General features: G+C 43.4%; 1 protein-coding gene across 2 annotated transcripts; it reads right to left on the reverse strand.

Moving 5' to 3' along the window:
* Positions 1–43: 43 nt before the first annotated feature.
* LOC139374743 (uncharacterized) lies at positions 44–14,700 on the reverse strand. 2 transcript variants are annotated; one of them, XM_071115868.1, is made up of 7 exons: positions 14,187–14,700; positions 13,684–13,814; positions 13,340–13,492; positions 7,259–7,423; positions 6,767–6,878; positions 6,448–6,575; positions 44–1,118 (listed from the first exon to the last, which is right to left on the reverse strand). In XM_071115868.1, exons 1-7 carry the CDS (start codon positions 14,467–14,469, stop codon positions 285–287), a joined length of 1,806 nt encoding a protein of 601 aa, XP_070971969.1. In that variant the 5' UTR covers positions 14,470–14,700; the 3' UTR covers positions 44–284. The 2 variants fall into 2 exon arrangements, with proteins under 2 accessions (XP_070971969.1, XP_070971970.1); XM_071115869.1 differs by lacking the exon at positions 44–1,118 and having other exon boundaries at positions 4,822–6,575.
* Positions 14,701–15,470: the final 770 nt, after the last annotated feature.

Below are 15,470 nucleotides of genomic sequence, written 5' to 3' on the forward strand. Positions count from 1 at the left end.
CAAGGTAAGACCAGACTTTAGAAATAAGTGTGTTAGCAAGAATAGAGTTGAAAATAATGACTTTATTACGTCTACTAAGTAAGGTAACTATTCAGTTGTGCTTGAAATAGCCTAGGTTTACAGTCTCTCTAAAAACAGATTTACACAAGCCTGTTTCAAATGACAAGTTAACAAAGGATTAATCAGGGTTATGTGGTTAATTACCCCCAATACACTTCAAATGAGAACTATAATATTTTAGCTAAAGAATAGTTCCCGGATATCCCCTGCGTACATCTCAACTGCTACAATTTCTCCCCGTTGTGGACACTCCTGTGTCTGATAAGGCTAGTCAGGAAGGAGAAGCTCTTGTAACATAGTTTGCACTTGAAGGGCTTGTCCTTGGTGTGAACGGTTTGATGAGTCTTCACATAGTACGCATGAGCGAAGCGTTTTCCACATGTGGGGCAGGCGTACGGCTTGTCGGAGTCAGTCGTAATGCTCGACTTCCCACATTGTGACGCATTGACACCAGAGGAGGTAGAAGCAGGATCCACCACACTCAGGTGGTTAGTCTTTGAGCTCCCTCCTTGACCTCTAGTCATTGTTTGTGTGTTGTTGGTATTGTGTGCTGTGTTATAGGCTAGGAACCTCTCGTGGTGAACGCCCATCGTGACCCTGTCTGTATTTGTGGGGTAACCATGAGGTAACTGAGGAAGGCTAGACCCAGGTCTCCTATGAACCCAGTCACTAGGCATTAGATGAGACCCTGAAGGAGAAGACAGATTTGCTGATAGACTACCACCAAGGGGGTCTCCCACCACTCTCTGTGAAGGCCCAGGGTGACCTGCTCTGTTCATCATGGATACTGTATCATAGGAACAGGAGGGTCTCTCTCTATCAGCTCCGTCTCTCTGATGACCAGCAGGACTGGGGTGGCTTAGACCACCTGTCCACTGCTTGTGTTCTACGTAGTGGAGTCTCTGTCCCTCGCGGTTGGGTTCTGACTCGGAAAGGAAGAGCAACGGTTCCTGATCCATGGTCCTGATCTGGTGCCAGGGTTTGTGACCAGTCCCTTCATAGGTCCAGTCTCTCCTGCCAGTAACATCAGATATCAGTAGGTCCTCGTGAACTGGAGACTGTAAACAAAGATGGTTCAGAAGAGCATATAAAAAGGTTTATACAAGAAACTCTTTCCTGTCCACACAAACATGGCAAGATACAAAATGTTAACCACAGTCAAGCCCATCTCTAACACTGTGATTTAAGAACCTAACTATATGGAGCTATTGGGAGTTTATTATATAAATAACAAAAAAAGAAACGTCCTCTCACGGTCAACTGTGTTTATTGTCAGCAAACTTAACATGTGTAAATATTTGTATGAACATAACAAGATTTAAACAGACATAAACTGAACAAGTTCCACAAACATGTGACTAACAAATGGAATATTGTGTCCCTGAACAAAGGGGGGGTCAAAATAAAAAGTAAAAGTCAGTATCTGGTCTGGCCACCAGCTACATTAAGTACTGCAGTGCATCTCCTCATGGACTGCACCAGATTTGCCTGTTCTTGCTGTGAGATGTTACCCCACTCTTCCACCAAGGCACCTGCAAGTTCCCAGACATTTCTAGGGGGGGAATGGCCCTAGCCCTCACCCTCTGATCCAAGACAGGTCCGAGACATGCTCAATGGGATTGAGATCCGGGCTCTTTGCTGGCCATGGCAGAACACTGACATTCCTGTCTTGTAGGAAATCACGCACAGAACGAGCAGTATGGCTGGTGGCATTGTCATGCTGGAGGGTCATGTCAGGATAAGCTCGCAGGAAGGGTACCACATGAGGGAGGAGGATGTCTTCACTGTAACGCACAGCGTTGAGATTGCCTGCAATGACAACAAGCTCAGTCCGATGATGCTGTGACACACCGCCCCAGACCATGATGGACCCTCCCTCCAAATCGCTCCCGCTCCAGAGTACAGGCCTCGGTGTAACGCTCATTCCTTCAACGATAAACGCGAATCTGAAAAAGAGCACTTTTTGCCAGTCCTGTCAGGTCCAGCTACGGTGGGTTTGTGCCCATAGGCGGCGTTGTTACCGGTGAGGGCTGGTGAGGACCTGCCTTACCTGCCTCAGTCCAGCCTCGCTCAGCCTATTGCGGACAGTCTGAGCACTGATGGAGAGATTGTGCGTTCCCGGTGTAACTCGGGCAGTTGTTGTTGCCATCCTGTACCTGTCCCGCAGGTGTGATATTTGGATGTGCTGATCCTGTGCAGGTGTTGTTACACGTGGTCTGCGAGGGCGATCAGCTGTCCATCCGGTCTCCCTGTAGTGCTGTCTTAGGCGTCTCACAATACGGACATTGCAATTTATTACCCAGGCCACATCTGCAATCCTCATGCCTCCTTGCAGCATGCCTAAGGCACATTCACGTAGATGAGCAGGGACCCTGGGCATCTTTCTTTTTGTGTTTTTCAGAGTCAGTAGGAAGGCCTCTTTAGTGTTCTAAGTTTTCAGAACTGTGACCTTAATTGCCTACCGTCTGTAAGCTGTTAGTGTCTTAACGACTGTTCCACAGGTGCAGGTTCATTAATTGTTTATGGTTCATTGAACAAGCATGGGAAACAGTGTTTAAACCCTTTACAATGAAGATCTGTGAAGTTATTTGGATTTTTATGAATTATCTTTGAAAGACAGGGTCCTGAAAAGGGACGTTTCTTTTTTTGCTGAGTAATATACAGAGACAGACAGACATAAGTCCAAACAGTCTGCAAATGATACAAAATAACCAAGTTAGTCAGCAGAGTCAATTTAGTATTTCTTTTAAACAAAATGGCATTAGAATAATTTTTATGATTGCATAAAACGATACATGACAAGTAGAATAACTTCTCACTATGGTAACCTCGCTTTGATCAAATTAATTTGAGAATACTTTGGAAAAGGTTCAACATTACACACAGCTTCATGTCAAATAAACATGAATTAAGGCACTATGATTGTCTAAAACACCTAAAATGGGACAAAATGTGTAAAAATGCTAAAGTGATGAAAAGTGACAGACATCACATCTACTCTGCCTCAATATACTCATTCTTTCCTCTGTTCATCCAGTTCCCAGCTACGTCCAACACCAACAGAATGAACTACAAGAAACTAACTAGTACTATATTACACATCACTACCCACTGGGCACAAACTGGTTAATTCAACGTTGTTTCAACATAATTTGTCAAAGTATTGTGACATGGAATCTACGTGGAAAATACATTGGATTTGAAACAAGTCGTGAATGTATAATTGTTTTTATTTTTACCTTTGAAACAAATACATCTTCAACGTAATATCCACTATAAAAAAAAAAAAATTTAAACAATAGTCTGGGCAGCACCTACTACTAGAGAGTTGATCTATCTACAAGCTCAGCCCTACTTAGCTTGATATTCATCATTGACTATTACTAGTAGAAATTCCCTGTCTTAGGTCAGTTAGAATCACCACTTTATTTTAAGAATGTGAAATGTCAGAATAATATTAGAGTGATTTATTTCAGCTTTTATTTCTTTCATCACATTCCCAGTGGGTCAGAAATTCCCATACACTCAATTAGTATTCGGTAGCATTGCCTTTAAATTGTTTAACTTGGGTCAAATGTTTTGGGTAGCCTTCCATAAGCTTCCCACAATAAGTTGGGTGAATTTTAGCCCATTCCTCCTGACAGAGCTGGTGTAATTGGGTCAGGTTTGTAGACCTCCTTGCTCACACACGCTTTTTCAGTTCTGCCCACAAATTTTCTATAGGATTGAGGTCAGGGCTTTGTGATGGCCACTCTAATACCTTGACTTTGTTGTCCTTAAGCCATTTTGAATCAACTTTGGTAGTATGATTGGGGTCGTTGTCCATTTGGAAGACCTATTTGCGACCAAGCTTTAACTTCCTGACTGATGTCTTGATGTTACTTCAATATATCCATACTTTTCCTGCCTCATCATGCCATCTATTTTGTGAAGTGCACCAGTCCCTCCTGCAGCAAAGCAGCCCCACAGCATGATTCTGCCACCCCCATGCTTCACAGTTGGGATGGTGTTCTTCGGCCTGCAAGCCTCCCCCTTTTTCCTCCAAACATAACGATGGTCATTATGGCCAAACAGTTCTATTTTTTTGACCAGAGGACATTTCTCCCAAAATTACGATCTTTATCCCCATGTGCAGTTGCAAACCGTAGTCTGGCTTTTTTTATGGTAATTTTGGAGCAGTGGCTTCTTCCTTGCTGATCTCCCAAGGATGAACCAGACTTGTGGAGGTCTCCACATTTTTTTCCGAGGTCTTGGCTGATTTCTTTTGATTTTCCCATGATGTCAAGCAAAGAGGCACTGAGTTTGAAGGTAGGCCTTGAAATACATCCACAGGTACACCTCCAATTGACGACTCAAATGATGTCAATTAGCCTATCAGAAGCTTCTAAAGCCATGACATTTTCTGGAATTTTCCAAGCTGTTTAAAGGCACAGTCAACTTAGTGTATGTAAACTTCTGACCCACTGGAATTGTGATATAATTCATTGTAAGTGAAATAATCTGTCTGTAAACAATTGTTGGAAAAATTACTTCGTCCTGCACAAAGTAGATGTCCTATCCGACTTGCCAAAACTATAGTTTGTTAACAAGAAATTTGTGGAGTAGTTGAAAAACAAGGTTTAATGACTCCAACCTAAGTGTATGTAAACTACCAACTTCAACTGTATGTATATGTTGACAAATGTTTTATGAAAGAAATAAGGCATGAGAACCTGGGAATTATTGTGTGATAACTCCCTCCTAAGGGCTGTTTCCCCAGCCCTTCGCTTTACCTTGGGCATAAGAACAGCCCTTAGTTGGGAATTATCACACGATAATTCCCGGGCTCTCATGCCTTATTGCTGAAACAACATCTAGGTTGCTAAGAGAGATATACGAATAGTCAGCAATAATTTCAAGTTAAGATAGTTGTTTTATGAGATCGCCAGTGTCTCAAGTATGATGGCAATTGCACCACTATAGTGCACCACTACAGGACAGCCAGCCTATAGTGGCCGCTAGATCTGCATTATTGTCTAGGATTGATGTGCATTCCCGGTAATAAACTTGTTTCCCCTGTGAACCGGCTCGTACATAAAGCGTCCCCCATTCAGGCTGCAAAGGCATAATTTTCCTCCTTAACTAGCTTTAAATGGTGAGCTGCGGGGGCGGGGGGGGGGGGTTATGTGTACTGACTCAATAATACAACATTTTCCACCACTTATCAGACAGCGGTAGACAACATCTTAAGTTGTCCAAAAATAGTGGTAATTTGGTAGTGCTATTAGATCAATCACAGTCATAACACATTAAGTTGTATATAAATAACAATATCTGACATTGTATTCCTATGGTTGAAAGGTCAGTGATAACACAAGTGACAACTAAACCAAAAAATCTGACAGATTTTTCCATTGGAATTTGGTTTCAATTTTTGATGGTTGAAATCTGTGATAACACATTGGGAATTCAACAAACTATTAGCTGTCATTTTGAGTAGGTGAAAATAGATTGGAATCTCATTGATCAATGTATCTACCAAATATTAACCAGTTCTATATGTTGAAATGACATGGTGTACCCAGTGGGTATACACTATTCATGGGTCATGTGCATTTTCTGCTGGTGTATCCTGAGGTTGCTCCTCTCTGAGAACCTTTTTCCGCAGTGCGTGCAGTTGAACGGACTCTCTCAAGTATGGACCTTCAGGTGCATCTTGAGATCGTGCTGGCGTGAGAACCTCTTCTCACACTGGGGACAGCTGTAGGGTTTCTCCCCTGTGTGGACTCTCTGGTGCCTCTTCAGGTTGGACGAATGGGAGAAACTAGCCCGGCAAAGGTGGCAGCCAAAGGGTTTCTCCCCTGTGTGCATCCTCTGGTGGATCTCCACCTGTTTGGGGAAACTGAAGGCTTTCCCACAGAATGAACACGGGAAGCGCTTCTCTTTACTACTGGATCTGCTCATAGCGTTACTACTACTGTCATTTGTCAATGGGCTTGTGTAGCCATTTAGTGTTGAGGAACTGGCATTGTCTGTGGTTTGGTTTAACATTATGAGAGTGTGAGGAGGATGAAGGCCAGGGAGCATCTGTGTTGTTGCAGGGTCCATGTTCCAGTTGATAGATCCTATAGAAGGCAGGCTGAAGACAGCATCTGTTAGGGGGTTAACCTGAGGCGCCATCAGTCTCTCTGAATCACAACTATAGGAGCAGGATGGAGCATCGCTAGCCGAGTCTGTGTCTGTTCTCTCTCGCCACATACCAAATCTACACCTCGCCCTGGTCTCAGCCAGTCTGCTGTCATGGAGACTAAGTTTGGTTGTTGTTTTGTATTCAACTGTCTGTTTCTGGTTGTGCTTAACAGTGTTGTTCCCTAGCCCAGAGTTGAGGACGCTGTCCCATCCACTGACCTCCACTATGTTGCCTCTAGTCCTGTCCTGCTCAGTGACATTGTCCCCTGGGCCCTTGGCTGCACCAGTCTGGTTCTGGGAATCCAAGATGGCCGCCCAGTCTCCTCTGTTAACCTCCAGCCAACCACCTGCAGGAAGAGGTTCGACTTTATGAACATGGCAGAGAACTCTACATATGGAGTTTTTTTTTAGTCAAGTTCATACGTTACAGTTATATTGATTTGATTTAATGAATGAAGAAAAATAAAAAATCCAGGCGCATCACTATTCCTATTGAACATCTATTACTGTATGGAGGCTATATGTTTTTCTCCCTTACCTTGCTCCCCCATCTTTAGTCCACTCAGCAGATCAATGCTCTCTGGTCCGTCTTCTATTGTCTCCTCTTTGACTAGTAGCAGATCAGGCTTCCCATCCTCCATGTCTACTGACTGTAAGAGATACAGAGTGAGAGGATGTTGGATCAAGAAATCTGATATGAGCACCCTGCTATGGAGCATCTTCTGATTGGATAATGAGGGATTGCTATGAGTACTATACAAACATGTTAGTTGATTTGATTACTTGTCACTCTTTAATGGTTTGATAATTCAAAGGCATGGTCCCACACTTAAGACAATATGTATGAAGACCTCGGCCTGTATCCACAAAGAGTCTCAGAGTAGGAGTGCTGATCTAAGATCTTTCCATATGATCTTATTCATTATGATCTAAAAGGCTAAACTGATCCTAGATCAGCACTCCTACTCAGAGGCTTTGTGGATACAGGCCCCGAACTAATACCATTCAGACAGTAGTTTAGTGGGCTCACCTCAGTGAGACTGTGTGTGGTCCTGTGCTGCTCAGCTGGCTCCTCTGTGGGTTCAGGAGGAGGTGTAGTCTGGTTGTCCTCCATGACCATGGTCCCCTCTGGGTTCCCCAGACCCTCCTCACACCCCTCCTCCTTCACCAGCAGCACCTCTGGACCCTCCTCCTCCTGGAAAAGACAGGTGATACAGATTACACAAACATACACTCCCTCAGGTACGTACACACAGATAAACACGCACTTTAATGATGGATGAGCCATACTTGTGAACATTAGAAACTAACATTAAATTCAAACAGTTGCTCTGTCACAAAAAGTGCATCAGCCAGTTAAAATTGCCAATTTACTTGCACGTGATAGAACGCTGCATTGTAGCTGGTCCCATCAGATAACCTGGTACACGTTAGCCCTATGCTAACCTCACCAGATGACTGATTATTTCATGGAACAAAATTCCACATCAGCCTATCAAAGATCTTAGACTTTATATGCACCAACAAATTGTATTTCTTAAAATAGGTCAACCCTGGACACAAGGGATATTTTAAACCAACAAATTCAAGGTTGCCTTTTGTTTCGTTGGTCTGTAACAACATATGCCAATCTTGCATTGATGCATCCTTGACAAGGCTACTAGCTGTTAGTATGAATGTTAGACAATGTTCAGCAATAAAGATGTAGGTTGTACAACATGTAAGTTCATATTCATTCATCGTTTTAAAAAAGGTTGAAGATGCTCGTGGTCTTGTCAAATAGTTGTAATTGACCCTTACTGCCATCACTAATTGGTGGTGTAATCCACTAAGACAGTAAGCCCAGAGACGGCAAGGTACGATGGCTGCGAGTTCGAATCCCCCTTGGGGCAAGGATTGCATTTACGGAAAAAGCACTCCACTGTGGGCCCTCGACTCAAATAACGCATATGTGAAAAAGTAGATTATAAAAATGCACCTAAAACATTGTAAATGTAAGCCTTCAATTCTATGTAATATAGCCTATAGTAGCAACGATGATTTATGTAGCAGTGCCAGTAGCCTGTGTGTCGGTCAGCAACAGGAAGAACCTACTCATAAAATGTATTGGTAATCTTAATTTACAGGGTTTCGCCTGCACTTCCTCTTCACACAATTAGTGTAAGCCTAATATCTAGCTTCTTACTTTCAGTTGTCTCTATGACTATGAACACACCCTGAAAGCAGTGAATGGTCTTGTGTTCCCACCTTACTATTAGGCCTACGGCGTGCAGTAGGATGCGTTGATCAGTTGATTGACAGGTGTATTGTAGAACAGGGCCGGTCCAAGGTATAAACGGCCTGAACCCCATGGCAAAATGTGTAGAATTACAGCAACTTCAAAACTGAAATTCTCTCTGCCGTCAAAGGGCACAAAATGATTTGCCGTGGGGTGGTGGGCCCCCCAACCAAATCCCCCAAAAGCTAGGACCTGCCCTGCTTTAGAAGATAAACGATAAACTTTCCTCTAGTGTGGATGCTCGCCAACGTGGGTTTGAGTCCGGAATCGTGATCAACTTAAAAAAAATAACTAACACCGTTACTGCAATACTGCCATCTGTAGGATAATAATGAGTGTTTGACTTTAAGGTCGCTCTTATGCTAGTGTTTGTTCATCTCAATCTACGTCAACATTTATAATTGGCTGATGCAGAACTTGTTCCAGGAAATAATCACTGTCATCTGGTGAGGTTCGCATCGGACTAACGTGTTGAAGGTTATCTGATGGGACCAGCTACAATTTGTCTCCCGAGTTGCACAGTGGTCTAAGGCACTGCATCTCAGTGCTAGAGGCATCACTACAGGCCCGATCCCGGTATCACAACCGGCAGTGATCGGGAGTCCCGTAGGGCAGGTTAGGGGAGGGTTTGGCCGGGGTAGACAGTCATTGTAAAATAAGAATTTGTTCTTAATGGACTTGCCTAGTTAAATAAATAAACAATAACCTACTATCACGTGCAAGTAAATCAATTAGTTTAATTGGCTAACACACAGAAACAGAGTAACTGTTTACATTTAAACGGTTTCTAATGTTCACAAGTATGGCTCAGGAGTGTTTACCCAGCCCCACTCTTTGAGTCCTATACTGTAGTTTCAGAAGGACTTGATGGTTTTTAAACCCATCATGGTGAACATAAATATGTTGTGGGTAAATATACAGTGGGGCAAAAAAGTATTTAGTCAGCCACCAATTGTGCAAGTTCGCCCACTTAAAAAGATGAGAGGCCTGTAATTTTCCTCATAGGTACACTTCAACTATGACAGACAAAATGAGCATTTTTTCCCCCAGAAAATCACATTGTAAGATTTTTAATGAATTTATTTGCAAATGATGGTGGAAAATAAGTATTTGGTCAATAACAAAAGTTTCTCAATACTTTGTTATATACCCTTTGTTGGCAATGACAGAGGTCAAACGTTTTCTGTAAGTCTTCACAAGGTTCACACACTGTTGCTGGTATTTTGTCCCATTCCTCCATGCAGATCTCTAGAGCAGTAATGTTTTGGGGCTATTGCTGGGCAACACGGACTTTCAACTCCCTCCAAAGATTTTCTATGGGGTTGAGATCTGGAGACTAGCTAGGCCGCTCCAGGACCTTGAAATGCTTCTTACGAAGCCACTCCGTTGCCGGGCGGTGTGTTTGGGATCATTGTCATGTTGAAAGACCCAGCCATGTTTCATCTTCAATGCCCTTGCTGATGGAAGGAGGTTTTCACTCAAAATCTCACGATACATGGCCCCATTCATTCTTCCCTTTACACGGATCAGTCGTCCTGGTCCCTTTGCAGAAAAACAGCCCCAAAGCATGATGTTTCCACACCCATGCTTCACAGTAGGTATGGTGTTCTTTGGATGCAACTCAGCATTCTTTGTCCTCCAAACACGACCTGTTGAGTTTTTACCAAAAAGTTATATTTTGGTTTCATCTGACCATATGACATTCTCCCAATCTTATTCTGGATCATCCAAATGCTCTCTAGCAAACTTCAGACGGGCCTGGACATGTACTGGCTTAAGCGGGGGGACACGTCTGGCACTGCAGGATTTGAGTCCCTGGCGGCGTAGTGTGTTACTGATGGTAGGCTTTGTTACTTTGGTCCCAGCTCTCTGCAGGTCATTCACTAGGTCCCCCCGTGTGGTTCTGGGATTTTTGCTCACCGTTCTTGTGATCATTTTGACCCCACGGGTTGCTATCTTGCGTGGAGCCCTAGATCGAGGGAGATTATCAGTGGTTTGTATGTCTTCCATTTCCTAATAATTGCTCCCACAGTTGATTTCTTCAAACCAAGCTGCTTACCCATTGCAGATTCAGTCTTCCCAGCCTGGTGCAGGTCTACAATTTTGGTTTCTGGTGTCCTTTGACAGCTCTTTGGTCTTGACCATAGTGGAGTTTGGAGTGTGACTGTTTGAGGTTGTGGACAGGTGTCTTTTATACTGATAACAAGTTCAAACAGGTGCCATTAATCCAGGTAACGAGTGGAGGACAGAGGAGCCTCTTAAAGAAGAAGTTACAGGTTTGTGAGATCCAGAAATCTTGCTTGTTTGTAGGTGACCAAATACTTATTTTCCAACATAATTTGCAAATAAATTAATAAAAAATCCTACAATGTGATTTTCTGGATTTTTTTTCTTCTCATTTTGTCTGTCATAGTTGAAGTGTACCTATGATTAAAATTACAGGCCTCTCTCATCAAGTGGGAGAACTTGCACAATTGGTGGCTGACTAAATACTTTTTTGCCCCACTGTAAGTCAGTTATCATAAATCAAGTCAGACAAACCCTGACTAAACAATTTTGACATGTACAGTAGGTTTTTGTTAGTGTCTGGGGTGTGTAGGTATATTTAGTGTATATTAGTTAAAGTGCTCTTGGGTGTATGTAGAATAGGGTGAGATCAGATGTGATATATACTAAAGAGAGTCTCAAGAAAAGTCTGTGTTTATTAAATATTAACAATTGTTAAATACACCATATGAAAACACCATATGAAAACCACACATACACACGTATCTCTGAGTACCTGGCAGACATCTCAGCTTGGATGTCTGCCCACCACCTCAAGCTCAACCTTGACAACAGCTCTTCCTCCCGGGGAAGGCCTACCCCGCTCCAAGGTTCATGCTCTACAACATCCGTAGAGTACGACCCTTACTCACACAAGAAGCGGAGCAGGCCTTAATCCACGCAGTTGTCATTTCCCGTCTAGACTTCTGAAGCTCTCTGTTGGATGGGCTCCCCTCCTGTGACATCAAACCCCTGAAACTTATCTAGAACGCTGCAGTCCGCCAAGTTCTCCCATGTCATCCCGCTCCTCGGCACACTCCACTGGCTTCCAGTCGAAGTTCGTATCCACTACAAGACCATGATGGTTGCCTACAGAGCAGCAAAGTGAACTGCCCCTCCCTACCTTCAGGCTATGCTCAAATCCTACACCCCAATCCAAGCACTCCATTCTGCCACCTCTGGTCTCTTTACCGCCCCACCCTTACGAGTGGTCAGCTCTTGCTCAGACCAGTCCAAGCTCTTCTCTGTCCTGACACCCCAATGATGGAACCAGCTTCCCCCTGAAGCTAGAACAGCAGAGTCCCTTCCAAAAAGGAATGGGTCTTCCTACTAGCACTGACTTTGCTGGTAAGTACTTTAAGGAAATGTACTTGCTACGACTGTGTTACGTGGTTGTTTAGCCCAGCTTTCTTAAAATGAATGCATTAACTGTAATTCACTGTGGATAAGAGTGCCTGCTAAATGACTAAAATGTACATTTAAAATATGTCTCAATCTGTATGAACATCATATATCCTACACAGTACAAACACAATATGTAGCAGACTTTTTAGGCTATATATATATATATATATATATATATATATATGTCTCACAGTGTCTGGATGCAATATTCTACCCAGGAATATTCAACACTGAAATATGTTCATCTCACTATTCTAAATGCACCTGTGGATATTTTCTGCTGAAAATTAAAATGAATCTTTAATGCAGGATTTGAACTAAACGTCAGAAGCTATGGAGTGGAATGGTTACTTTCTATGTTATAGAGTGGAATGTTTTTTCTGCCTGTGTATCCTGAGGTATCTCTTCTCTGAGAACCTATTCCTGCAGTGCAAACAGGCAAACAGCCTTTTTCCTGTGTGGACCTTCAGATGCATCTTTAGCTTGTTCTAGTGGGTGAACCTCATCTGACACTTGGTAGAGCTGAAGGGTTTCTCCCCTGTGTGGACCCTCTGGTGCCTCTTCAGGTTGCAGGCCTGGCTGAAGGACATATGACACTGGGTACAGCTGAAGGGTTTCACCCGTGTGAACCCTCTGGTGGGTCTTTACGTTCTGGAGGCAGCTGAAGCCTTTGTTACAGAACATGCAGAGGAACCGTTTCTCTTTACTACTGCCTGATGTTGCTCCCCCTCCCTGAGCGTGGGCTCTAACCCTGTTGTTTGGGTTCAATAGCTCATCAAAAAGGACATGGCGGCCATGTGAATTGGAAGGCCCCATCAACGTGGACACTGGGTCTCGATCCCTGAGTGTGTGTAAAGGGGAGTGGGTCGTGACATTTGGATTTGTCTCTAAGCTTTCCCTGTACTCTAAGAAATCTCTGCCTTGTGAGTGTCCTTCTCCTAAGTGAGTCTCATCCACATTCCATGTGGGAGGTGCATCACCCTCCACTTTCAGTCACTTCATCAATGACTATAACCTCTTATCTAGGCACCCTTCATAGTACACACTACTACTGTAGCGGTTCCAGTCTCCTCTAGACAGATCAGTCTGTGTCTCTAAACCCAAGGATATGTTGTCAGAGTCCATCTCTGTAGTGTAAGAACAAGACAGATCACTGCCAGCCTCTAAAGCATCACCTGAGTCTCGATGGGAATTATCTTAAACTGTCCTCGAGCTCAGGTTATCGTAAAGTAAATAATCTGAGCTGAGAATAGGACAGCCCAGTCGCCCCAGCCCCTCTGGGTCTGACCTGTGGTCAGATCCTGTGTGTAAAATTATTTGTGTTACAATTAAAGTCTATGTGTCCGTCTCTGACTTGAGGACTGCGTTTGGAGTTCCACTGACCTCCGTGATGCTGCGTCGGGTCCTGGGCGCGGTGGCGGTGAGGTCCTCCGTGGCTACATGGGACGCTCCAGTCTGGATGTCTCTGCTGTGCCGTGGGTCCTCCTCTCCTTCAGACCTCTCCAGCTTGACCCCAGTGACTGCAGCCTCTACAGACTGACACAAGGAGAGGTTATTATTACCAGTAAATTTGTTGAATTGGATAACAATATCTAAGTTTCACAAGTTCCCATATGTTAGATATAAGAATGTACATGTAAGCAAATTAATAGCCGAGGGGAGCCTTTCTGAAATAAACGGCCACATTTGATGTACTGTAATTTCTTATGTTACACTGTGACACTAACCTCTATCACGATAACATGCTGGGTTGAGGTTCCACTCCCCTCATCAACAGTGATTGGTTGGTCATCTCTAAACGTGTTATGTCCTGCTGGCTTCGCAAAGCTCCTGTGGCCTCGAGTGAGATGTCCTTCGCCTGAAAGTGTGATTGGGGGAAATGAGTGGTTAAATTAGGTACTGTCAATGCTCAATTGTACACTATTGAAACTGTCTAGGATGGAAGGTGACACTTCTTGTAACTTCTATAACTATTGATTGTTCCATGCATATTATTTTAATTGAGTTTGACAACACGACATTCAGTAAATCAAGAATCTGGTTACAATATTATATAGACTTATATTTTGTAAAAAAAACAAAAAACATTTGCAAGATGGCTAGGTAAACAGGGTAAATATTGCATACTATCCAAACACTAAACAAAATCCAATTCTGGGTCACACATCTGAACACATGCGCAGAGAGGAACGGGGCGACAGCCTCGGCCTAGTGCAACATCAAAATGTACCTCTTGCCAATCCCCTATATCGGTCGAGGAGTTTCACACTACTGGGACGACTGGCGAGGACGCGCTCCCGCGCTGTCTTCTCTGCGCGCTCCCGTGCCATCTTCAATTCCAGCAGCTGTAGTTTCCTCCGCAATCCCCTGTTTTCTTTATGGCTTTGAGTTATTTCCAAACGAACCACTGCATAGTCGTCGTCCACGATTTTACAGATCTCTGCTACAGCTGCATTCGCTAGCACCTCCATGATGGAGGCTATTTGAGTGTGAAAAACCATACAGTTAGCCATTGTTAGCTAACGTTAGCAGCTAGCTAGCTAGAAAACATATCGTCCTGTCGACAACGCGAATTAAAGACTACCAGGTGTAAATAATTGATGCTGTGCAGTCGAGGGATTCATATTGAGTTCAAGGGTGTTAATAAACGTCTAAATAACAATAAAAAGGCTAAATGTAAGATTGTTCTTGGGTCAATGTTAACTTCCGTTTATACTGACGAATTCGTTTTTTTATTCTTCCTCTCTGGTTTAATGGCTTTCGCAACAATTTGAAGTGCATGCCGCCACCTACTGTATGGGGGGATAAGTCAAACGACAAAAAAAATTCTACTTCGAAATCAACCTGCTTTTCTGTTCAAATCAAACATTCTAATCAGGTCCCTACACAGGCTCAGAAAAGAGCCTGGGAGGTCGTGCCATCTCCCAACGACAGTATCCTTGCCCGTGCTTCTGCCATGAAATATTGATGCCCCTAATACTTTTCAGCCACAGACAATGATTCATTGGACACTTGAACAATACAATGAATACATGTGTCAATAAGTGTTACAAAATCCACCTACACAATGACTGTATCCAGATCTCTTGACTGACGAGGAACATTTACTGTTGTAAATGTTGTGCATCCACTGCCATTTCCACTGGCCCATTAGACTCTCCCCAGCTCCACATAGAAGATCTGCTGGACAGCCCTGATCCTTGACACCTCAACCTCTTTCACCCTAACAGGGCACTCATGGAAGTCGGGAATATGATGCCCACCGCAGTTGCAACATTTTACATTCAGACTCTTCAATAACATACCCTCCCGTCTGCAAACACTTGGAACGCTCTCATGGCGTAGCTTTTATTTATCCGAGGGGACTAAACTCCCAGGTGAAGTTAGTTTCTGATGAACAGTGGTGTAAAGTACTTAAGTCATTTTGGGGGGTGTCTGTACTTTACTATTTATATTTGACTACTTTTACTACACTACATTACTAAAAAAAAAAAAAATGTACGTTTTACTCCAT

Source organism: Oncorhynchus clarkii, chromosome 19, assembly GCF_045791955.1.
Source record: "Oncorhynchus clarkii lewisi isolate Uvic-CL-2024 chromosome 19, UVic_Ocla_1.0, whole genome shotgun sequence".
In the NCBI taxonomy this organism is placed as follows: Eukaryota; Metazoa; Chordata; class Actinopteri; order Salmoniformes; family Salmonidae; genus Oncorhynchus; species Oncorhynchus clarkii.

What these genes read in the sequence shown, in the direction of transcription:
- LOC139374743 (XM_071115868.1), bottom strand. Translation starts at nt 14,469, where the DNA reads ATGGCTAACTGTATGGTTTTTCACACTCAAATAGCCTCCATCATGGAG. An exon ending in CCACACACAGTCTCACTGAG is followed by an intron (nt 6,879 to 7,258) that starts GTGAGCCCACTA and finishes TATCTCTTACAG; the next exon opens with TCAGTAGACATGGAGGATGG. An exon ending in CTAGAGGCAACATAGTGGAG is followed by an intron (nt 1,119 to 6,447) that starts GTCAGTGGATGG and finishes CTTTGTTTACAG; the next exon opens with TCTCCAGTTCACGAGGACCT.